Source organism: Branchiostoma belcheri, unplaced genomic scaffold (assembly GCF_001625305.1).
Source record: "Branchiostoma belcheri isolate BF01 breed outbred unplaced genomic scaffold, Haploidv18h27 scaffold4, whole genome shotgun sequence".
Classification (NCBI taxonomy): domain Eukaryota; kingdom Metazoa; phylum Chordata; class Leptocardii; order Amphioxiformes; family Branchiostomatidae; genus Branchiostoma; species Branchiostoma belcheri.
In genome coordinates, this window is record NW_017804020.1 from 4,389,071 (window position 1) to 4,413,399 (window position 24,329).

General features: G+C 43.9%; 2 protein-coding genes across 5 annotated transcripts; both read right to left on the reverse strand.

Annotated features, from left to right (window-relative positions):
- Positions 1–18: 18 nt before the first annotated feature.
- Positions 19–16,773, reverse strand: LOC109477353. Of its 4 annotated transcripts, XM_019778556.1 has the most exons (26): positions 16,652–16,773; positions 13,537–13,836; positions 13,254–13,370; positions 12,928–13,119; positions 11,711–11,774; positions 11,187–11,389; positions 10,836–10,952; positions 10,422–10,613; positions 9,008–9,083; positions 8,530–8,732; positions 8,216–8,332; positions 7,814–8,005; positions 6,852–6,927; positions 6,371–6,576; positions 6,106–6,222; positions 5,758–5,949; positions 5,460–5,535; positions 5,170–5,330; positions 4,590–4,814; positions 4,140–4,245; positions 3,897–3,977; positions 3,202–3,376; positions 2,777–2,834; positions 2,169–2,350; positions 1,737–1,844; positions 19–1,276 (listed from the first exon to the last, which is right to left on the reverse strand). In XM_019778556.1, exons 2-26 carry the CDS (start codon positions 13,813–13,815, stop codon positions 1,105–1,107), a joined length of 3,687 nt encoding a protein of 1,228 aa, XP_019634115.1. In that variant the 5' UTR covers positions 13,816–13,836; positions 16,652–16,773; the 3' UTR covers positions 19–1,104. The 4 variants fall into 4 exon arrangements, with proteins under 4 accessions (XP_019634115.1, XP_019634117.1, XP_019634118.1 ...); XM_019778558.1 differs by lacking the exons at positions 11,711–11,774; positions 12,928–13,119; positions 13,254–13,370 and having other exon boundaries at positions 11,187–11,255; positions 13,606–13,836; XM_019778559.1 differs by lacking the exons at positions 9,008–9,083; positions 10,422–10,613; positions 10,836–10,952 and having other exon boundaries at positions 8,530–8,598; positions 11,256–11,389.
- Positions 16,774–18,023: 1,250 nt separating this feature from the next.
- Positions 18,024–24,205, reverse strand: LOC109477374 (zinc finger MYND domain-containing protein 10-like). The gene is made up of 14 exons (XM_019778611.1): positions 24,039–24,205; positions 23,644–23,752; positions 23,401–23,514; positions 23,039–23,092; positions 22,843–22,922; positions 22,482–22,557; positions 22,222–22,310; positions 21,137–21,320; positions 20,757–20,846; positions 20,505–20,630; positions 19,999–20,120; positions 19,618–19,743; positions 18,169–18,364; positions 18,024–18,133 (listed from the first exon to the last, which is right to left on the reverse strand). Exons 1-13 carry the CDS (start codon positions 24,137–24,139, stop codon positions 18,286–18,288), a joined length of 1,350 nt encoding a protein of 449 aa, XP_019634170.1. The 5' UTR covers positions 24,140–24,205; the 3' UTR covers positions 18,024–18,133; positions 18,169–18,285.
- Between the last annotated feature and the right edge of the window lie 124 nt (positions 24,206–24,329).

Below are 24,329 nucleotides of genomic sequence, written 5' to 3' on the forward strand. Positions count from 1 at the left end.
TTTTTGTACTTCAGTAATTATTTTGACAAGTGAAGCCATCCTTTATTTTTGAATAAAAGATTTAGTATGAGTGACCATCACACATAAACAAACCAAGGCAATATATCTGCTTGAGTATAGCAGGGTTGAAATCTGTAATGGTACAGGTAACATTTGACTTTTTTCCACTTTCTTGAGAAAACAATGCTCGAAAGTGTTTCTGATGGTACCATGTGGATTCCTATTACTTTCTGTACTAGAGAATGTTGTGAGGAATCCAAGGTATTTTCGGGCCACATGTTTAGGGGATGGCTGGCCACCAAGGTAGCACATCTCAAAATACTCTTGTTGTACCTACATAATGCTGAAGGTATTTCTCGCTCTTAGGGTATCTGAGCTGTACCCGTGCATTCATGCCATAACCCATTACTGTGAATGTACGTTGCTTCATTTATTACTGAAATGAAGATAGCTGAAGTACATCTTCTTACGAAATATGCTTGTCTGTTAGCTTTCTCAAAGGATTTCACATTGCCTCACTAACTTTCGTCTGTACCTGACTTTATTCCATACTTTTCATGTTTCTCCATCAATTCAACTCCATCCTGACCCCCTTTCGCAACATCTCATCAAGTCCATCCTCCCCAACCTCACATGCACCATCATCTAAAACTCAAAAGATAGCCATTTTTTGTACATCGTTATATCACAACGTAGCCAGTAGGTCGTGTAAATGAAAGCAAATATATTGAAACACGCAGCAAACATGGGCTTTGCACACAGATATTTTAAGGACATTTTTTTAGAAGGTTTACACATAATTCCCCCTGGTTCATCCTCTGCTTTACATGATTTTTTTTTCTAAAAACAAATGTGATGAGGGCTATCTTAGTTACCAACACAAACAATACGCGAGTATCCTAGCTAGTAATTTCTTTGTTGTGTACTTCACTTCGTTGTCTAAGCTACCACAAACCTATTTTCCAATCAAGTTGTAGCCAGAATGTAGATCGTTTTCTATTTTTTGCTACCGAGTCTGCTAGCATCTCATCTGGGCAAACTACGCATCCTGGGACAGTATTTGAAACGAAACAGTCCGTTAACGTTTGGTTGTTTCAGTATTTTTTACAGCCCCAGTTTCTGGGCCCATAGCATGGTCTCTGTGTGGAAGGACGCCCAGGTGCCCAGGAACTCAGCAACGTTGATGGCCGGGTTGGCGGGGTCCTGCACCACGGGAAGTGTCGTCATGTGTTCGATCCGGAAGCTGGGCGGTTCGTAGAATTTGTTCCAGGATAGCCTGAAATAACCCAAATGGGTATACATCAATGTTTAGTCTACTAAATAACTACACATGGTGTTTGCATTTGGCGTAAGAGCCGCCATTCTGGTCAGTTTAAGTACACTTTACACGGATTTCCCCACACCTTACTCAGGTGAAAATGAGTATGTCCGTTGTCCGTTTATGCTTTGGTAGCGGCATAAGAAATAAGTTGAGAAGAACTTGAGTGTGCCGTTGCCATATCTTGCAATAAACTTTGGGGTATAAAAAAAATACACGGTCACAATAGTCTGAGTGAAAAATGTATATATATAGGGACAGAGAGATGTATACGTAATTCTGTCATGTAGACAAATAAATTTCTCAAGCGTGACAAGTTCACACATATTCATTTGCCACCCTGACTCGTTTCATGTTACAGTCCCGTAAGTATTTACTACAAAATTTCTTAAGGTTTCTAGAGTGTATCTGGCCTGACCTTGTCATGGCGCGGTCCAGGTCCTTAACGAGCGCGATGAAAGCGGACAGTGTCTCGGCCATGGTGGGGAACTCGAGCGGGTTCTCAGGCACCACTGGGTCCGGGTCTCTGTAAGGACAAACGTAAGTATGAGTTATGAAATAAAGACTAAGCTTTCCTTCCAACACTGGAATGAATACTTACCCCAAATTTTCACGGAATGGACCCGTCTACTCTTGGAACGTGACGTCAGAGACAAGTAACCGTAGTAGCGGATCACGTGCCAGATAACCTGTGTCGCCCCCCGTCTCTAAGTATGGGTTATGGTGTGTAGGACGTCTCTTCATCATCCGGGATTCAAACTCCCAACCTCAGTCCAGAGGCTGCTAACTACTGGACTACGCACGCTACGCACTATCGATTTACGATTTATTGATTAGTTGATTTCTGTACCTCATGAAGAAGCCCTCCTCATCAATAGGCGGCGGCCGGATGTTGACCCCCTTGATGACCTGCGCGTTCTGGTAGGCCTTGACCACCAGCAGGGACAGGAGGTAGGAGCTGGGGCGGCGGGAGCTGTCCGCCCAGTCCACACCGTTACGCCAGTGTTTCACCACCTTAATCACATCCCGAACCTGCGGGGACAGAAATATAGCCTTCAGCGTTCGGTGTATATGTTTTGCATCGTGCACTTGTCATGCAAACTGGACGCCGCGAACCTGACTTTGGAAAACATATTGTTTTTGCTCAGTTTCGTCCTCTTCTCCAAACAGTGATCTCTGACCTGGTCAATGACCTGACTCAGACTGTCTCTCACCATGGTAACTGGTGTTAGGTTACACCATGTTGCAATTTTATAGCAGGAGGGATTTAAGACTCCGGTCACCATATGTGTGAATGTGTTTTTGTAATTAACTAGAGCAGACCATATGCAAAGGTAAACATTATGCATTTGCTTTGCAAATGTTACTTTTCTAGCGTTATCTATACTTTATGATAGCGGATTTTTATACTTGATGATAGCGGATTTTCTAAGTGTACAGACAAAAAACATCACGTACATCTTCTTCCTGATCCAGGATGAACTGACGTTGCCGTCTGGCGGCAGCCCAGGAGTACCTGTAAAACAACACAGGATATCGTTACGCCAAGAACGCTTATTTTTGGTAGAATCGCCTAACATCAAGGCCATTTTCCGGTTTGCAAAATTGACGCATTTGGTCATTGTGTTGCACCTGTCGGGTTCTGCGCCACGCCTTAGTTACATACGGCTATCCTATATACTTAGCACAAATGCACATGCAGCCAGCACTAGTCTCAGGTATGAATTTCATTTCGATTTCTGACTTCATTTTTGCGTACTGGCACTACCTACATGAAGGTAGAAGCAATTGCGCACACTGCTAGACACTAGACTGAACGAACAGGAATTTATTTCGCAGAATTAGCACCGTGTAAAAAACATGTACATCAAGAAGACTCTCACATTCTCCTGTTCTCGGAGTTGCGCTGCCGCATGCTCTCGTCGTACAGCCTGGTGTACCCGCCGGCGCGCTCAGACTCCCAGTCGTGGGTCAGGTACACCGTGAACTCGATCCCCTGGCACGTGAACCGCACGAAGTACTTGGTGGTGTTGAAGTCGGTGCACTCTGGGATCTGGCCTGGAAATGGGAAGTTATGCAGGTGAATAAGTATTTAGAAATCATTTTCTTAATGTTAAGTAGATCTCGCTACATTCTAAACGTCATTGTGCAGGTTTTACTTTTATAACGCCCTGGAGGTTAATGTTGTCATTCAACTGTCCCTATGCCATCTTCATGAGAAAGAGATGGAAAGTAATAGGACGTGCTGAAAAAAAGACCCGAATGACTTAACAAGAACAGCACTACACTTGACACCTGAAGGGAAGAGAAAACAAGGACGACCTAAGATCACTTGGCGTAGAACAGTTGCGAAAGAACTGAAGAGCTTTGGCCATTGCTGGGATACCATCCAGAGAATAGCCCAAGACAGAGAGAACTGGCCTTTGTTGCTGCCCTACATGCCGGGACTGGCATTAAGAGCAGTAAGTAAGTACTTACAACGTATGACGCACAGTATACAGCCTTGATCGCTTACATATAGCATACGTGCATGCATTATAACACAACTTATTTGTCATGAAGTGTAAAATTCCCTCACCTTTGTTGCAGTCCCGGATGAGAGCCTCCACTGCCTTCATCGCTGACGGCAACCACATCACGTGACCAGCCTTCGGGAGCTCTGCAGGTAAAGACAAAATCATTTACTGGGCTCTTAACGGTTTGTGTAAATATTTTATGTAAAAGCATCATTTACGTTTACAGCTCTGCTTGTACAACTCATGGAAAGATGCATTTATACTAATTAGTTAACTAGACATGAAACCTAGTAACTCCTACCGACCTTTGCTGAAGACGTAGAGATCCACATCGTTCCGACTCTTGACCAGAGTGTCGTATCCGTAAGACCCACCAACCAGAACCTTCGTTACATCGAACGGCAGGGAGGACTGTGACAAACGAAATAAGAGGTCAGTTTCATTTTTAAAAGGCCATAGCGTGACGAAATGTGTGTTCAGGCAAAGGTAACTCAATCCATGCACAGGAACAAAACTGGAAAACTTGTAATCTCAATACGTTTAGACCAACCACGTACGCGTAATAGAAGTCACTGCTGTCAGTGCTGCCAATATGAATCCATAGCAGACCTAGTAGTCACGCAGAGGCTAATGTGTTACGTAGCCCGTTGAGGTTTGGAGTGCAATTCACACTGTCCTATCTACTCCAACAGGCTACGTAACGGACTTTTATTCGATTTTTCCTCCACTCATTCATTCACAACAGGCACATGTACCTCTAGGAAAGCGATAATCCTGGGCACGAGTTTGATGAAGCAGTCCTGTGTCTCGGCGTCAGGCTGACAGTCTCCCAGCAGGCTGTTCACGTCGATCTTCTGGTACAGCGGCTCGTCCACCTGCTCCTGGCGCTGGCTGTGCAGCAGCGACCTCCAGCGGCGCTTGGACCGGTACGTCTCCACGTCGATCTCCTCCAGGGTGGAGGCGCGCGTCTTCGACCAGTGCTGGATTCGAGGGAAAAAATCGCAATAGAAGAAACATGGACATCTTTGTCATATTCAGTTAACGTTGGAGGTACTGAAGGTACGTACATGGATCTCCCCAGTTTTTACAGTATTTCTGATTAGCTGTTCTTAGCATGTCATTGATGTAAGTGGCAGCTAGCAAGGTCATTGAGAATAAGACAAAAAAATGATTGGGCAAAATAAAGCACATAATGTTGATGCCTAGTCGTAGACTAAACCCTATACTTTCAACATGATGTGCTCTACCTCAATTTACAACGGTAATGCTTGTCTGGGGGTCCGTTTAGCATCGGACTGTATAGAGCGAGTTTAAGAAATAAGGATTACCCTGTACCTGAGTGGCCATTGTCCTGGTGGACAGGTCCTTCAGCACGTTGATGACGAAGGTGGAGGCGGTGGGTTCGGTGGGGGTGGGCCGGGGAACATGGATCGTGGAGCCCTGCGCGTTGCCGATGTCTGGCAGACCCTCGTGCATCCAGCCCCACGGTGCCTTGGCTTTTGGTCCAGAGGAAAATGAAAACACCATTGTGATTCATATACCGGTAACAAGCATAGTGACCAAAAAACGAACAAAATTTGTAAACAAAAACAAACATTCCCCTCGGTGTAGGTTGTGTCACTGACCTGGTGCGGCCTCCATCGCAGTGATAGCGGCGACGACATCAGCGAATATGGCGGTCACCTCGCGCTGGGCGTTGATCTGAACGGAAGGAAATCGCATGGCTTATATACATTTTGATTTTGTTTTCATTGATGCAAGTAATTAACACAATTTGCCATCCAACTCCCAAACGCCACCAAAATATGAGTAATGCATGTAAATGTAAACGGGTGTCAGACTTAGAAGACTCTCTCGACTTTCTGACCTCCAGGACAATTGGACAAATGTGTACCGTAAATACAGCTATTTAGTCTTTCTTACCCTCCTGAGCTTCCCTTGCTTTTCGTAGTGCGCCACCAGGGGCTCCGTGACGGAGTAGAAGGTGTCCAGACGCTTCTTGATGGTCGCCTCGTTGTCGTCTGCCCTGCCGCTGGTCTTGGCGCGGCCCAGGAGGCGCTCCGTCATGGTCTGAGCGGAACACTCGAAGTACAGGACGATGTCACATGGCCGGATCTGCAGGAGGTCACATGGAAACAATGCCTAAGTCTACACGTACACACAGGTCTTTATCGAAAGTTTCTTGTTACTGATCGTTTAACAAGTTTGGTTAGATCACAAATTGACACGAAAGCTAGTTTCGTGAGTTCTTTGTTCTGAAGACAGACTTACGTTAGACTCGAACTCGGTTCCCTGCCTGATCTCCCTCGGGTAGCCGTCGATCAGGAAGCCCTTCGACTTGTCCGCGCGGGCAATCATGGCGTCCTTCAGCAGCTCCAGAACGGTTTCCTACGAACAGAAATTTCATAGGGTTAATCAAATACGTAGAATTACTTTCTGTAATCCCAATCAACAAAGGTTCAGGCATTGTCCAGTGATGCAGTTTTATACTTATATTCCTGCACCAAATTGTAGATATCACATCATCAAGTCTCACCATCGGCACCAGCTTGCCCTGCTCCATGATCTCGGTCAGCTTCTTGCCCCGGGCTGACCCTGACTTGACCTCGTCCCTCAGCAGATCACCTGTGGACAGGTGAGTGTAGCCGTACTTGGCTACAATCTTGTCACACTGGGTTCCCTTACCGCAGCCGGGACCGCCGACCACGAAGATCACCCTCTTGCCCTGCAGCTTCTCCTGTCCTGAAAGGTACATGTATATCCAACCAGATCAACGGTTGCGCATACAAAATCAATTAATTACTTGGCTAGAGAACAAAGACCTGTACTTGTTTCAAATCCCAACAAAGCTAAAGATGAACCTCGCCTGACACAGTCATTATTATCATCATCGACATCGGTCGACCGTGTATTGGTCGGCGTTACACCACCATTTACGGGGTTCGCCACACATGCGCGCAGTTGATCTTTAAGTCTTTTATTCTTCTATGTTGTGTAAAAGGTGTACGTGTACGTACCAGGTGAGGCTGGAGGGGCGCCAAGAGCCTTGACGACGTCTTGGAAGATGACGTCAACGGTACGCTCAGCGTTGATCTGTATGGGGTAGTAACAATAGCCATTCAGATACCATGCAACCACTCAGAATTCCAAGTAAACAACAGATGATGCCATCCCATTACTTGCACATATAGTAGAATGGCCTGTCTTCTGTTTCTGGCAGTTGGCCAATGACCAACATACATTTATGACATTTGAGATAGATGCCGAGAACTCCTTCTAGGCTTTCAACCTCGATGACAAAACTTTTACACAAGTTTACCCTGTTCAGCTTCTTCTTATCCTCTTAGCACTTGCTTAGCTTACATTCAGTTGCTTAGCGGTAAGTTTTGGTAAGATTTGCTGAACGAGAAACTCCAGTCGCGTATGGACCAAAGTGACGACGTTGCTGTCCTTGGTGCTGAAAGTTGTGTAAATGATGACTGTGTATCGAACATCAGGGCAGTCGACTAGGAGGAATATTACAGACAGGTAATGGTTGCGAACCAAATAGGGGCATCTAATCATGAACCACGAGGGAGGGAGGGGCATGTGGAATGGTGAAGGGTTGGAGAAGGACAGTGTAAAATTGGAAATCTACATGTGACCATAGTCACTGTGGTACAATGTAGGGGTGTCGTGGGGTAATCGTATCTGGAACAGGTGTGGTGTAGAGTAGACAAGTGGTGAAAATAATGAGACAAGATGCAAGTTAGTCAGAAGAGTTGGAGACAAGGAGCATACTCGACACTCAAAGGTCTGATCATGAAACCATGTATTTGGTCAGAAAGGGACAGACAGGGAAGAAACTTATAGTAGAATGGCCTGTCTTCTGTTTCTGGCAGTTGGCTAATGACTAACATACATTTATGACTTTGAGATAGATGCCGAGAACTCCTACTAGGCTTTTGACCTTGATGACAAAACTTTTACACAAGTTTACCCTGTTCAGCTTCTTCTTGTCCCCGTAGTACTTGACCAAAGGCTCGGTGGCGGTGTAAAAAGTGTCCAGCCGCTTCTTGATGGTCGCCTCGTTGTCGTCCGCCCTGCCGCTGGTCTTGGCGCGGCCCAGGAGGCGCTCCGTCATGGTCTTGGCGGCGCACTCGAAGTACAGGACGGTGTCGCACTCTCGGATCTGTACAGAATAATAACGTTAATCTTACACGTGTTTTTAGCGGTCCAGTGTCTGAACTGAGTGACAGTACTGCATCCGTTACAGGTCCCAAAAGTGCCAGCTATGTCTATGCCAAATGACAATTCAAATTGCAGACTGAAACAGCCGCTTATGTTTGCTTTGAAGTCATTTTCGACCCCGTTACTGAAGTATCCTGTTCGTTAACATTACCGTAGACTCGAACTCGGTTCCCTGCTTGACCTCCCTCGGGTAGCCGTCGATGAGATAGCCGTTGGACTTGTCCGCTCGGGCGACCATGGCGTCCTTCAGCAGCTCCAGAACGGTTTCCTGCGCAAACATAGGGATAATGTTTTTTTTTTTTCATACGTCTACCTCTTTTAACTACAGTGATTACGGAAAGGGACTTCTCACATTTTTTTTCCTAAACTGTTAGATTGTTCATTATGAAGAAGTCCCCTGCTTACTACAGTTTCCTAATAATCCCTTAGCGTTTACACAGAAATAATCATTTTGTTTGATCTCACCATCGGCACCAGCTTGCCCTGCTCCATGATCTCGGTCAGCTTCTTGCCCCGGGCTGACCCTGACTTGACCTCGTCCCTCAGCAGATCACCTGTGGACAGGTGAGTGTAGCCGTACTTCTGTACGATCTTGTCACACTGGGTTCCCTTGCCGCAGCCAGGACCCCCCACGACGAAGATGATCTTCTTGCCCTTCAGCTTGGTGGCTATCATGAACAAAGGATAACACGAAAAATGTCTGTCAAATAACAAGTACAAAAAAATTGACTTATCAAAGCAGATTTTCGATCTCTCACAGATTGTGATGACTTCAGTAATTGGTGAATGAAAATTTGCATGAACACAAGTTAGATTCAAGTAACTATTATTCTACCGGTACTCTGATGGCAATGATAAGAAAATTTTACAAAACGTTTCTTCAAGAATCAAGATATAATCTCCACTTGTGTCACGTGGCGTTGTGGCAGAGTCTACCGCCTACCTGCAGATACAGGTGGAGCTCCCAGTGCGGACACCACGTCAGCAAAGATGGCGTCAACAGAGCGCTCTGCGTTGATCTGTTCGGGGAGGGAGATAAAACAAAAACAATCAGAACCCTGACATGTATATTAGTGTTTGCTAATTGCACAGCATGTACGGCTAAAGCGCCAGGATGAATTTGAAAGTAGTACGAAGGTAGCAACACGATGTTGCACATCTCGAAATTCCCAAGTGGAGTGTCGGAGAAAAGATTGAGAGTCCCTCGAGGCAAAATGTTGGCAATCGCAGATCTCAAAATGTCGTCTGTAGTCTACAACGTTCCGATGGAGGCAAAACTTCAATCCCTCTTCCATTCTGTGGGTGTATAAAATCAGCTTGCTCGATTAAAAAAACACCTCGTTGCCTTTTCTTTCCTTGCAATTAACTTGTAATCTCACAAGTTGTTTAGCGTTAAAATATGCTAAGGTTTTCAGAACAGGAAATTCCAGGCGCGTGTGTAACAAAGTGACGGCGTTGCTGTCCTTGGTGCTGAAAGTTGTGCGAAAACGGCAAATGATGACTGCGTTTCGAACATGAACAAGTATGAGGAGGAATGACGGTTTTATGGGTAATGGTTGCGAACCTAATAGGGGCATCTAATCATGAACCACGAGGGAGAGAGGGGCATGTGGAATGTGTTCAAGGTTTGGTGAAGGACAGTGTAAAATTGGAAATCTACATGTGACAATAGTGGTACAATGTAGGGGTGTCAGATGGTAATCGTATCACAGGTGTGGTGTAGAGGAGACAAGTGGTGAAAATAATGAGACAAGATGCGAGTTAGTCAGAAGAGATGGAGACAAGGAGCATACTCGACACTCGAAGGTCTGAAACCATGTAATTGGTCAGAAAGGGACAGACAGGGAAGAAACGTAACAACACATACGGCTATGATACTGATGTCTGGTTGAAATTATCTCTTTAGGAATGTAATGTACCTAAACAGACATGAGTCAAACAGGTGCTTGTTTCTACATATCCAATGAAAATGCTCTACTACAAATGTTAAATGTGATTTTGAACTTTAACTCAAACAGATTTACTGTACAGTGTAGTTTTAACATTAGTGGTGACAACGGTTATACATTCATATACATTTGCTACACACCCATTCTATGAAGGACGGAACAAATTCAATTAGTACATAAGACATTACTTCCAAATTACAGAACACTTCAGGAACTCAAATTCTGTTACCCATTCTTCTAGAAATTGGTGGTCATAGTCATGCGAAGTCAAAACGCAAAGAAACACAAAATCAGTTGAAAGTGACACTTACAAAATGTTATTGGAATTTTGGACTGTTGAAGTGAGGCGATTGGAAACAAGAACTTCAGACGTACGCAGACATGTTACCAAGACCAAGTAATACGTACCCTACACAGCTTGCCCTTGTCCTGGTAGAACTGAACTACAGGTTCAGTAGCGGAGTAGAAGGTGTCCAGACGCTTCTTTATGGTCTCTTCGTTGTCGTCTGCCCTGCCGCTGGTCTTGGCGCGGCCCAGGAGGCGCTCCGTCATGGTCTGGGCGGCGCACTCGAAGTACAGGACTTTGTCACATTCTCTGATCTGTGAGGTAAAAGGGTTGCCTAGTTGGTACCATAGTTGATATCTTCCACTAAAATGTGCTACCTCTTAAGGTTGAAGAAAAACAAAAGAACAGTCGAGTTAGATGTGTGACTTTGCTATGTGGCAATGATATGTGGTGTTGTTGAGATAACTTCCGCAACTTAAAATGCTGCAAACGTTTTCGATAAAGAAACACAGGCGTCTTCTCTACTCCTTACTAACCTTGGACTCGAACTCGGTTCCCTGCCTGACTTCCCTCGGGTATCCGTCGATCAGGAAGCCGTTGGACTTGTCCGCTCGGGCGACCATGGCGTCCTTAACCAGCTCTAGCACGGTTTCCTGTCACAGTGGTAAAATGCAACATTGAATCTAGTGTTCTATAACCCTGACAATCCATAACTTGAACAGGTTTGCTTCGTCATACGTACTACTTATACTGTCCTGTACTGACTGATATGAGACAAAATCAATATCATAAATCCGTCACAGAGTAAGATACCTATTCACAAAGCAAGTTTTAAACCACTTGCATATAACTTATAGATCTGGCATGGTTTTCCACTACTCTCTCACCATGGGCACCAGCTTGCCCTGCACCATGATGTTGGTCAGTTTTTGGCCCCTTTCCGATCCTGAGTTGACCTCGTCCCTCAGCAGATCACCTGTGGACAGGTGAGTGTAGCCGTACTTCTGGACGATCTTGTCACACTGGGTTCCCTTGCCGCAGCCAGGACCCCCCACGATGAAGATGACCTTCTTATCCTTCAGTTTTGCGGCTGTTGAGAGAAAGGAATTCGAATGATGATTGAAATATCAATTGCTCCATTGGCATCATCTACATAAGAAGATCGCCAAATATTATCATGCAAGTACAAGTATACAAACTCATTTTTTCAAGTCAACATAAATTAGTTTTCAACACACACGGTCCATGGCATTCTTCCTGTCTTTCTGATTCTAAACCTTTGATATGATAGCTATGAAGGTATTACGATTACTCAAGGATAGAATATGATTAAGTTACGTAAAATGTCATTCATCTTCAAAGTGTCATCTGTATATGAACTCCTACATGTATACATGAGATCAACGCTTACCTGCTGGGTCGAGGGCGGCCACAACGTCAGCAAAGATGGCTTCTACATCACGTTCAGCGTTAATCTGTGGTTGTTGTTGGCATAAATATACATAAACAATTGAGCTGGAAAACAGTAAGATGTCACAAGATCAAATATGGACCGTGCTTCCTTGTCGTTGGCTTCTGTCTTCAACGCTGGCATGTTGTGGTGTCCTCTCTCTCCTGTAGTCTGAGCACCTTCGGCGTTGCGATGATGGTAACTGGACGATCTTGTTCTCGTAACACTTCTTCACTTTCTTTCAAAACATAGTACATTTCTCCAAAATGCATTCTTGTTAGACGATAGTGGCGTTTACACCGCACCGTCTGATGACTCTCATTCCAATGGTGAAAAGGGAGGGGAGATGACTACACTGGATGAAATTCTCACGGATGTAACGAGATGGGATTTTTGTGGTACAAGGTGTTGGACGTGGGAGTTGAGAAAAGAGGTACCAAGGATTCATGTGTTCGTACATGTAACTGAAGAGAAGGTACTGGGAAAGTGCACGATGGGACTGGCATTTGTAGACTTGGAGTGTGGGATGTTGGGAATGAGTAACAAGGATACATAGGCGTGTGTTGTTTGATGTGGAAACGACATACAGAGCCACGGGGAACAGGGAAGTACGCATGATACATGTTGTGCATACTGTTTGGGTTCAGGGGCTTTAGATGAGTAGAATCTACCATGGAACAATAGGACAGGAACTATCAGGAACAGGGCTCTTTAGTCTGGGGTGTGGGGATATACCATTTTTTAAGTTCATAAAGGTTGAGGCAAAGACTTGATAATTACAGGTATGTATGAAAGGGTGAGATTGGGTGTGTAGGCACGTAACATATGGAACAGACTCAAAAAGACACGAACAAGTTTGATTCATACGTGTACCAGGGAACTGGAAGGGGGATATTGAAGAATGGAAATGTGATATTGTAGATGAGCTGGGATGTAGAACGCTTGTTATAGGGTATGAATGAGGAGGGTTTATGGATTTCAAATTATCCTATTATAACGTTGTAGTACACTTCTTGCGATTATAACTCTAAAGTTTCCCACTTCACATTGTGTTAAAATAATCACTGTAAACTACAGCCTTACCGACAATGCATGAATTGACTTCCTTTACACAATGCAAGAAGGAAGAAGGTAATATGTTTACTGCAGAATAACCCGTTCAGTTTCCCCCGACATACCCTCCTCAGCTTCTTCTTGTCCTCGTAGAACTTGACCACGGGCTCGGTAGCGGAGTAGAAGGTGTCCAGCCGCTTCTTGATGGTCGCCTCGTTGTCGTCCGCCCTGCCGCTGGTCTTGGCGCGGCCCAGGAGGCGCTCCGTCATGGTCTTGGCGGCGCACTCGAAGTACAGGACGGTGTTGCACTCTCGGATCTGTAAAATGGACGAAATTCTAGAGGTTTTTGTTTATCTGGCGTATCGCAATAGAAACATACTACCTACACAAGGCCGTCTTTAATTTTCAATATCATTAGTATTTGATTTTTGTTTCGAATTCATTCACTAACCGTAGACTCGAACGCAGTTCCCTGCTTGACCTCCCTCGGGTAGCCGTCGATCAGGTAGCCGTTCGACTTGTCCGCTCTGGCAATCATGGCGTCCTTCAGCAGCTCCAGAACGGTTTCCTGTGAAAATAAAGAAATGGTATTCTTAACACCTTCAAAACTGTGTCTGCTTCTCTTAAAATGCCCTGCTTTACAGAAATGGATTTATTTTTGAATCTTTCACTACTTTTCCTAAATTTGAAAGGTCTACAACAGTTGGGTCCTTCCTAGCAAATCTTAGTCTCACCATCGGCACCAGCTTGCCCTGCTCCATGATCTCGGTCAGCTTCTTGCCCCGGGCTGACCCTGACTTGACCTCGTCCCTCAGCAGATCACCTGTGGACAGGTGAGTGTAGCCGTACTTCTGCACGATCTTGTCACACTGGGTCCCCTTGCCGCAGCCAGGACCCCCCACGATGAAGATGATCTTCTTGCCCTTCAGCTTCTCCGAAGCTGCCGCCTCGGGTTTGGCTGCCGCCGCCGGCTTCGCAGCCTCGGGCTTTTTCGCCCCAAACTTGGGCGGCATGGTTCCTCTTCTCTAGTCTACCTGGAGAAAACGAGTCACAGCATAGGTCTGTAGAAAATGTTCAACTATTTCCATAGAGAAGGGTGGACTTCCCAAACTTTCGACCAATATAAATGATATGAAGATACTTTCAACTGATGAAATTTCAGTATATATCAGTACAGTTTTTATAGAAACAAAGAGCATACAGAGTCATAGACAATATTTTTTTGTATTTTTTTTTGCCCATCAACAAATGATTTTCCATAGATGCTTCAAGAACGCAATTGTTCGCTATAGCCTATTGCATTGGAAGCACCAGTAACATACAAAAATACATAGCAATTGCCCTTGGGTCAAAAATAGTATGAGCACAGATAAAACTCTGGCAATGAAATACGACATCCAAGCATTTTGTGTATGGACTGAAGTATGCTTATTCCATTAACCCCGGACCTAGACCTGGTATCTATCTACAAATCCAAAAGACAGCCATGGTCGCTAGGTCTATCCAGCTATAAAAGTTTCGATTGATTTTTATGATCGAGCAATCTTTGTAACTGTATTCTCTGTGTGTCTCTTGTCTATAACAATCACAGAAAGCCATTTTGCATCTGTAAATATCACGATAGTGCTACAACCAGTGGATGAGTCGCTGTTTCAGTTACCCCTGTGACGTCGATATTGAAATTAGACACTCCAACAACTAGGTGTATCAGTACTTTGTAAAGCAAGACTGTTCTTTGACATCTCTGCAACCAGTTCAAATTTAGCACATTGGCTCTATAACTAGTAGGTAAGGCGATGCATGGTTGAGGCCATTCCTGTCCCATGTAGTACAGGCGGGGAGAATGCTGGCCATGTGTAATACAAGCCTGTCATCCGGACGGACGTGCCATATATGGTGGGTCGTCATCAATATAGGATAGGGCTGACGTCTCGGACGGGGGGGGGGGTACATGGACGGGAGCGACTCATTCAGTGGCGAATCATGATGATTTTGATACTTTGCAGTAGGTTAACGCAAACAAACAAACTAAACAACAACCATGTCATTACAAAACTTAGTCGACCCTCCCGAATGTCATGTTTTCTATTCATACTACAGTACAATGTATATATTATGACCTACACTATAAACATCACATCTCTTGTTCAAACAGTCGGCTCTGTAAGAGTTTTGTGAACTTTTTACTTTAAGCCCCCACGAGTCCAGTTGGTAAGCCACCTTTTCTGTGCAGGACGGTCTAGAATTGTGCATGGTATCGTGCGGATGTTTAGTTTAGGATGTTCTAGTTAGAAAGGTAGGTATGGAGTGAAAGCCACTTCCTACATGTATTTCTTGACAAACACGTACAGGCCACCTGCGATTTGACTATGGCCACAATTTGAAAGACACAGTAAACTTATAAAATTCACTGATTTTTAGTAGGAATCCTGTTTAGCCTTAGCTTCGATTACCATTAAATAGAGACACAACAACCAGTCAATTGTTGCCTGTACCCATACAATACATAAACATGTACTAGTACATTGTACAGTACTGTACTAGAAACTCTGAAGGAAAAGAGTCTCCTCTACTGGCAAGTCTGTGTATACCCATGCTTTCACTTGTCTTCAGCTTTGGACATTTATACTATAATAACGTAGGGATGGCCTTCAAGCTATTAAAGGTCACTCTCCATCATACCCTGTAAACAAACAAGACTGGACAATAGTGACCAAGTACCTAATTGTCGAGATAAGAGAACGTTATGCATTAACAACTGTGGGTGTGCTTGAAGGTAGGTACATGTATTACTTGGGAGTTTCCTACTTTAATGTAACTTTCTAAATAGAATATGTGAAGGAAATCTGATCTTCAGGTGCCATGACCACACGTCAACTTCACAGTTCTGTGACTTTAGTACATTAGTTACACACGAAAAGGGAATGCACTTTAAGCAGCAATAAGAGTCAACAATAATGAAATATACACGTGTATAAGGGGTTTTTTTCCCAATAATTTTTTTGCCCAATGAGTTATTAGTCCCCGGGTCACTTTATATAGGTTCAGCCATGTAATATGATACCTGCAATTGTGTATGACTATAACAACACCGTCATGGTAATAACAATATGCATGTTTTACGAAATAGAACATAAGCGGGACATTATAACGACGGCATTACACACCCTCTTTTCCAGAAAAGTTACAGGTACGTCATACATGTCTACCACTACCAGTGTCTGTGTGTATCCCATCTTTCTACAGCGGCCAGGATTGGGCCAAATATAGCCCCGTGTGTCGGAATGTAGCTGCCATGTTCCAAAAGGAATTCTCTCCGCGGCCGAACATGGAGGTCATGAACCACAATACCGCTGTCTCGCTTCTGAGCGAAATAAACCAAACTAGCTTTTATAAACTTTTGTTCTTCTAGAAGGGAAAAGAATGCTGTATTCAATCTTAAACGATGCTTCTTAGATGCAATTTTCTTTATGCGAATATGCAAATACGTTTTTCCGTGATTTGGTGACCATGCAAAAATTGGTTCGTAAGTTGTTCGCTCTCAGTAGCATGATCGTACATAGATAGCTAGTTTAGAATCAGTTTCGTTGAATGTCATAGTTTTTGGTGTGGCATAAACTGTAAGTCATACAGAAGTTGAAGCTTTCATTACTTTAGCAATGTATAAGTACTATCGCCTCGATTATCGCGTACATGTAAAAGCGGACAGCGTGCATTTTGCTGCCCGCCGGCATGTCAGTTATGCGAGCCTGCTCAGACCTTTCTGATAACGGCCAGGCTTTTCCCTACCCCGGGAGAACTTTATCTACCCTACAAATTGGCGCCTTGGGAGAAGTAGCGGAGTTTTACCTGGAGGGAAGCTGGAAGGGCTGGAAGTTTGGCCCCGGGACTGGGTAGAAGCTGGCCGGTCGGAGCTCCGCTTGGTCCGCCAGAAATAGCAGGCAGGCGCTCTCGGGGCGGGGGCACGGGGAGGATCCGGTACCATAACATGATGGGGAGGCACATTTTTGCAGCTGCTCGGCTTTCTGTCACGTCACGTGACTTGGCGTGACAGGAGCAGCGGTCATTATGGTTTACTATTAATTTTTTTTTACCGTCACAAAAACGAAGGTATCGTTTTGGGTGTGCTTGTGCAAGTCTCCTTCTAACTCCGTGGTTTTTACGGTGTTTGTGTATTCGTAAATGTGAGTTACAGCACATAGGGAATACCACAAAAGGTCAGAAACAGGAAGTTAGGTCCAACTCACTGAGGGATAATGAAAGTAAGCCAGTGGACTATACTTTACTCACGTGTCTATTTTGGTGAAAATGTAGAAATATTCATGATACAATAAATAAGGCACAATTATAAAAACATTTTTTTAATGTTATCAATCAGGAGTTATTTCAGAATGACACATTGCCTCCTTTTATGTTTGCAGAACCGTCCTCAATACCATTTGAAACACCACAAACTCAAACAAAGAAAAAGTTTAGAAATCACTGATTGGCAAACAAATACAGTGGTTGAAATACTTTTTTTCAGTGCTCTGCAATATTGCAGAAGAGTCAAAATTTTGTTCTGCAAATTGGAAATACTTTCTGCAAATACACAAGCCTCCATATTACAACCTTTCTGCAAATACACAAGCCTCCATACTACAACCTTCTCAAACCAATAATTCCTTTTTTGCATCATTATTATATAGCTTTGTAAATCTGTACAGTAGCATTACTGGACTGCAGGAGAATTTCAGGTTTATAAGCATAAACTATGGATTGATATGCAAATTAGTGAAGACAATTTTTTGGAAGTCCAAAAGGAAACAAAAGTTAGACAAGTCAAGACAAGGAAGATGCAAATTAGTGAGGAAGTTCCTGTTGTTTCAGAACAGTCTGTCCCTGGGGCCTGGGAGTTTTAGTTTGCTAAATTGAAAACTAATGAATCTGGAGCCTATTTTTCCTTCTGCAAAATTGCAGATTGTATAATTTTTTCTTCTGCAATCTTGAAAATCTATCTGCAGATTGCAGACTGCAGGCAGGTATTTCGAACACTGAAATAGCAATACTGATAATAACTTGGGAATGGTGATGATGATTCTCCATTAGTGTATAAAACATTTGGTACAAGTATTTACAGATTTATGTTGATACCCATTAATAACATGAATACTGTTTTACTTTTTTAAACTTCCAAACGCTAAGCCATCTCTTCATGTCAATACAGAATATACTTTGGCTGAGCCTTGTACTTCAGTTGGTGTTTAATATACTATGTTTAAGTGAAAATTTACACCTATTAATCAGGACCTACCAACCGGATGAAAATATTCACAGATAGGTGGGAGGAACCTTCATGTCAATACAGAATACACATTGTGAGGAACCTTTAATGCATATCTTCTCCAATGCATAGATTTAGTAACTCAAAAGTTTCTAGAAAGACATTATCTTTAGACCTTAATTGTTGAAATAACACTTTACAGTAATGTGAGTGCCCAGTGCTATGACAGGGCAGACTGTGGATTTGTCATCAGGTCGCAGGCCTTCTTGTGTTTGGGCCAGTGTCCCACCTGACACTCTCTGTGGACAGATGAAAAAAAAACAAATTGATTGTTCAATGTTTGCATTCATTTTGTTACTTCTATCATCGATGGCTGGCTTTTAAAGATCTGCTCAGATTCAAGAAGCACTATTGTCCAACCCTTTGTAAAATATATGGCCTTGAGCCATTATCTACTACAATGTATGTATATAGACATCAATGTTGTCTCAAGAAAGACAAATACTGTAATTGACTTAAGAAATGTGAAGTCCCAAATTCAAGAGTTGACCTATCCATCTATACCCCTATACACGTGGGGTCGTGTGGCGCAGCGGTAGCGCTTTCGGCTCAGGACCTAGAGGCCATGGGTTCAATCCCCACCCATGTCACCGATCTTGTGCCCTTGGGAAAGGCACTTTACACGACTTTCCTCACTTCACTCAGGTGTAAATGAGTACCTAGCCTCGGTTAGGGCCGTCCCTCGGATAGGACGTTAAATGGAGGTCCCGTGTTTGGGGAGAGCCATACCCCACGCACGTAAAAGAACCCACCACACCTTTCAAAAAAGAGTAGGAGCATGCCCCGGTGTGCGATGGTACAAAATTCTACTGTCTGGGAGTTGGTGATTCACCCGGATGGAGGCCTGGCGAACCCCATCTCGTACTAGCCACAAAAGGCAGCAGAATCTTCAGCATGTTAAAGGCGGCTGCCTCAAATGAAAGAAGAAGAAGACCCCACCATACATGTTACAGGGCTTGAAATACTGCACCCAAATTTGGAGCTGTGCACCCAATTTTTTTCTGTGGGTGCACCAGTGTATAGTATTATACAGCGTATTCTTAATATCTAAGGGTCAAAATTAGCCTGGGTTCCATCCTGGGTCAAAATAATGATTTATTTATTTATGACGATTTACCACATTTGTGGAAGGATTGACATAACAGGATTGACATAACTATCACCTTTTCAAAGATGTCAAACCTGCTGAGACCAGACTGTAAGGTTTGAACCACTCACATCGGGAAGGTCCCTTACTCTTTTCGATAAGTGTGGTGGGTTCTTTAACATGCGTGGGGTGTGGCTCTCCCAAACACGGGACCTCCATTTAACGTCCTATCCGAGGGACGTCCCTAGCCGAAGCTAGGTACAATGATAATATCATTGTTATAGTTTTTGCTGACATTTTACTTATATGATGCACCCAAAAATTTTTTTTTGTGCACCCAATTTTTTAGGTTGGTGCACCAGTGCACCTATTCCCAAAATGAATTTTGAGCCCTGTGTTCCCTACCTCCTACAGTACCACTCGTTCTGACAGCGGGAACACCTCTTGCTGGCCGGCTCCCCGCAAACCGCACACTTGGGCGGGTCCACTAACATACTCTCCAACAGGTCCAGGTTATAGGTCACTGCCCACCTGTACAGTATGTGGAAAGGTTTTTCCATACATTAGGCTCTTACATCAACAATATTATATAGCATCATATTTTTTACAAAATAAGAAATTTGAATCACTCTAACATATCTATAAGTTTCATGTATCTTGTATACAATTCTTGGTGGCTGTCTCCTGTCACAATGCTAACATTGCCTGAGTTTCAAACTACCGGTAGATGTTCCAAATCCTGTCTTCCAGCAACTATACTAAGACATTGTATGACAGAGTCTTGACCTCTTAGACAGCTCCTTGAGTTGCTCAGTACTGGGGTTGAAGACCGTCTTGACCTGGTGTTTGGCTAGTGCCTCCCACTTTCCTTTATTTTCCTGAAGGATCCTCTCCCTCACCTCTGGTACCTGTACAGGGATAGTTTCATAAAAGTTAGTACACATTCACTGCTGTACATGGAACTAATGCCAACTATTGAAATCTTGAGAATCATGTAGTGGTCTAGTACATAATTGAAAGTCCGCTTTCAACGTGACAGGGTTGGAGTCTGAACCTTGTCAGCCCATAATATTGGCATTGTTTAAGGATGTGCATGCACACATGCATCAGTTCTGTAATCAGCTTTTTCTAAACAACTAAATAACTAGAGAACGGTCACAGCAAAACAGGTAACACACAATTGCTGAGTGCCTCATGCCATGTAGAACCAGAACATTTAAGTATCAGAACATGGTGGCAAATAACAGGTTTTAACGGTTAGAGTACACAAAAATGCACCTGCGTGCACATACCTGTTCCAACACCAGGTCCTTCCTGGCTGCGGGTGGTTCCATCATGGACAGGTGCTCCAGGTACCGCTGCAGCTCTGCCAGGTGCGGGAACTGGTCCAGCAGCACCTCATGCAGGTAACCTCTCACCTGGTGCAGGTGAACAGGTGTTTTTGTGAAAGCTCAGAAACTTTTGATACCATCAGAGTCTGTTTTCATGTTAAATTACATTAGTGTAAGCCAAAAGTGATTTTCCAAACAAAGGACAAGACCAACCTTCAGCACTTGGTTCTTGTTGTAGTCATTATATTCATACTTCTGCTGACAGTCTGGCCCCATCAGCACATTGTACAGGGCAATCCACACCTGAAATTACAGTTGAGTACTCAGTTACGAATTTTATTAAAAAAGGGGCAATGTTGGACAAGAATATATAAATTACGGAATCTTGCAATAATGAACAGGAACCCCAAGAGCCATAATCAATGGGGAAAGCATTCATTCTACATCTAAAAGTTCACCCCAAGACAAAGTAAGTGGGTAGTGTTTCAGTCTGTAATCCAAGTTAGAAAGAAAAACACAGTTTTTAGATGTTTAACCTGGTGTTGTAAAATGTGAGTCCCTGACAGTTGAAGACAAATAACTAAGTCCCCCACCTGTCCCTCTATCTTAGTCAGCCTCATCCTGTCCTCCGGTGGAACCTCCTGCCATTTCCCGTCCACGTACTTACGGAGTCGCCCGTCGGACTCCCGCGTCCAGGGACAGTTCTCCACCAGCTGTACCAGCAGGATGGGGATGTTGTGTGTGTTCAGCAGACGGTGGGTCGTACTCAGGGGCAGGCTGGGGAAACATGGGGAGAAACATGAACACTAATCCAGCAGGATGGGGATGTTGTGTGTGTCAGCAGACGGTGGGTCGTACTCAGGGGCAGGCTGAAACAGTGGGGAGAAACATGAACACTAACCCAGCAGGATGGGGAGAAACATGAACACTAACCCAGCAGGATGGGGATGTTGTGGGTGTTCAGCAGACGGTGGGTCGTACTCAGGGGCAGGCTGAAACATGGGGAGAAACATGAACACTAACCCAGCAGGATGGGGAGAAACATGAACACTAACCCAGCAGGATGGGGAGAAACATGAACACTAACCCAGCAGGATGGGGATGTTGTGGGTGTTCAGCAGACGGTGGGTCGTACTCAGGGGCAGGCTGAAACATGGGGAGAAACATGAACACTAACCCAGCAGGATGGGGAGAAACATGAACACTAACCCAGCAGGATGGGGAGAAACATGAACACTAACCCAGCAGGATGGGGATGTTGTGGGTGTTCAGCAGACGGTGGGTCGTACTCAGGGGCAGGCTGAAACATGGGGAGAAACATGAACACTAACCCAGCAGGATGGGGAGAAACATGAACACTACTAGTAACCCAGCAGGATGGGGAGAAACATGAACACTAACCCAGCAGGATGGGGAGAAACATGAACACTAACCCAGCAGGATGGGGATCTTGTGGGTGTTCAGCAGATGGTGGGTCATACTCAGTGGCAGGTTGAAACATGGGGAGAAACATGAACACTAACCCAGCAGGATGGGGAGAAACATGAACACTAACCCAGCAGGATGGGGATGTTGTGGGTGTTCTGAGCAGATGGTGGGTCATACTCAGTTACTACACATTTCAGGTACAGAGATGGTGTGCTATGCCATGTTATAGAACACAGGTATATATCCTTACCTGTCCAGGTGGTCTGTGATGTACCTCAGTATAGTCACAGCCTTCACAGCAACATCAAAGTCTAATGCTCGCTGTTGCTTCTTCAGGTCCTGGGACAAAAACATTTTCATCATGGTAAAGAATAAAGCAGACAGGAAAGGCAGATGGGGGCATATACAACAATGGTACTAGCATCAATAATTACTTCAAAACAAAAGATGCTGTGTATCATGTAAATTAGCATGCCATACAAGTGTACATGACATGTTGTTTGTACCCACCTCAAATGTAGTTGGATGCTCCACAAACTCCCTGATGTTAGGAGGAGTCTCCACACCTTCATCCTCCTCAGGGGACCTTGGGATTAAAGAAATACTGTTGGATAAGCATGGAACAAGCAGAGTACAACATTGACAAATGATGTAAAAGGAACAATAGGTTATAACAGCTGTGTGCAACTTCGAGCTTCAACTTCTACACTGCTGACTACCAGTATCAAAAATGTTTCATGACATTACAGTGTGTATGTCTAGGAGTATTACAGATACACTTGCATGTATGGCATAGACATGAACCTCTCAAAGCCCTCAGTGATGAAGACAGTGTTTCACACCTCTGGCTAGTGTTCGATACAAACCCCACCTGGCTATCAGGTCCACTATCTTCCTGTAGCAGTAATCCAACAGGTCCAACATGGTGTCTTCAGCTGACTCACATGTGTCCTACAGGGGAGGGAGGGACCGTACGGATTCATGTTATAATTACAATCTTCACATTTGAGTTTACAACAAGCACAACATTAAAAAGTGAAAGGATATAATGATGGTGATATACACACCTTGTGGTACATGATGGTCTCAAGCAGGTTGATGATGGTTGCTTCATGGTACAGCTGGGATATGAAGATACAAGTACATTGTACAACTGTAATACATTGTAGCTGGTCTTAAACCACCACTAGTATTTACTTTAAAACTCAAGTGTCTGTATCTGTATAGCTGGTCTAACCACCGTCCGGCATAACACACACAGCAAGTGACCAGTGAAATCTCATCAAGATGTTTTGAAAATTATGCTCTCTTGTACAATATGATGTATTTATTTGTGTCATGGGTGGTACACAGTTTACAACAACAATTGTAACAGAGTTAAGTTTCCCAATCAGACTATGAAAATGATGGGATAGTCAGTTGTACTCACCACAGTGTAGACAGGAATGGTACTGGAGGGCTGGAAGTCCATCCTCACCAGCAGGGAGAAGATCTTCTGTGTCCAGACTTCAACTGTCAGCAACTCATGGATCAGGACTGGGATCTGGGGCAAGTAGGGTTGAAGCGTGTTTTTGGAAGTCTGATGAAGTTACTAGCTCATGTTTTACTACCTGATATTTTGATGGTTACTCCAATAAATGAACATGGATTAATTACTTATTAACAGCCTCACCTTGTCATACGACACCAGGAACTCCTTAACGAACTCATCCTCGTTGCTGGAGGCACTGATGATGGCCTGCATGTTCAACTTCTCTATGTACTCATGCTGCTTCAACCACCTACAGGTACATGTACACACAACAAACAAGACATAAATATCAAACAATTGTATATCTCTTTTCCGTTTATTTTATTTATTTATTTGATAGTTCTGTAACTTCGAACTTAGGAAACTTTATGAATCTGTAAAGCTAAAAATCTTAAAGTTAATGACTACTAATATAATTTATCAGAAAAAGATGAAACGGCCCAAACTGGAATATTCTCGAGTTGAACATTATACTAGTTCCTTCGTGGACGAAGCTATCTGCTCTAGATCTTGACATTCCACGGTACTTTACCCACCTATCTGTGCCGATATCCTTGATTGTTAGAGTCTCTAGTGCTTCTACATAAGCCTCTGCCTCAACCGGCATAAGAACCCGTGTCGCCTGCTCCGCCTGCATGGTGAAATCCTGCACTAAACACAGTTTTCACTTCGAAACTCACAACCTGGCCGCCATTTTCCACGCTCAACTTTGACCTCTTATCGTCATGACGACGAGACCAGGTTTTTGAGATAAAATTGCATTTTCTGGTTCTTTTCTTTTCAATCACTGAATAAAACATAAATATGATTCGTTGGGATGAAAAATT

Bases quoted from the DNA above. Each gene is read 5' to 3' on its own strand.
- LOC109477374 (XM_019778611.1), bottom strand. From the start codon at position 24,139: ATGCAGGCGGAGCAGGCGACACGGGTTCTTATGCCGGTTGAGGCAGAG. The intron at 22,311-22,481 runs GTGGGTACAAAC...TTTTTGTCCCAG, and splicing joins AGCATCCAACTACATTTGAG to GACCTGAAGAAGCAACAGCG. The intron at 20,847-21,136 runs GTGGGGGACTTA...CTGTAATTTCAG, and splicing joins TGACTAAGATAGAGGGACAG to GTGTGGATTGCCCTGTACAA.
- LOC109477353 (XM_019778556.1), bottom strand. From the start codon at position 13,815: ATGCCGCCCAAGTTTGGGGCGAAAAAGCCCGAGGCTGCGAAGCCGGCG. The intron at 4,815-5,169 runs GTACAGGGTAAT...CCTCGAATCCAG, and splicing joins CCAGGACAATGGCCACTCAG to CACTGGTCGAAGACGCGCGC. The intron at 3,377-3,896 runs GTGAGGGAATTT...TCCCATTTCCAG, and splicing joins CATCCGGGACTGCAACAAAG to GCCAGATCCCAGAGTGCACC.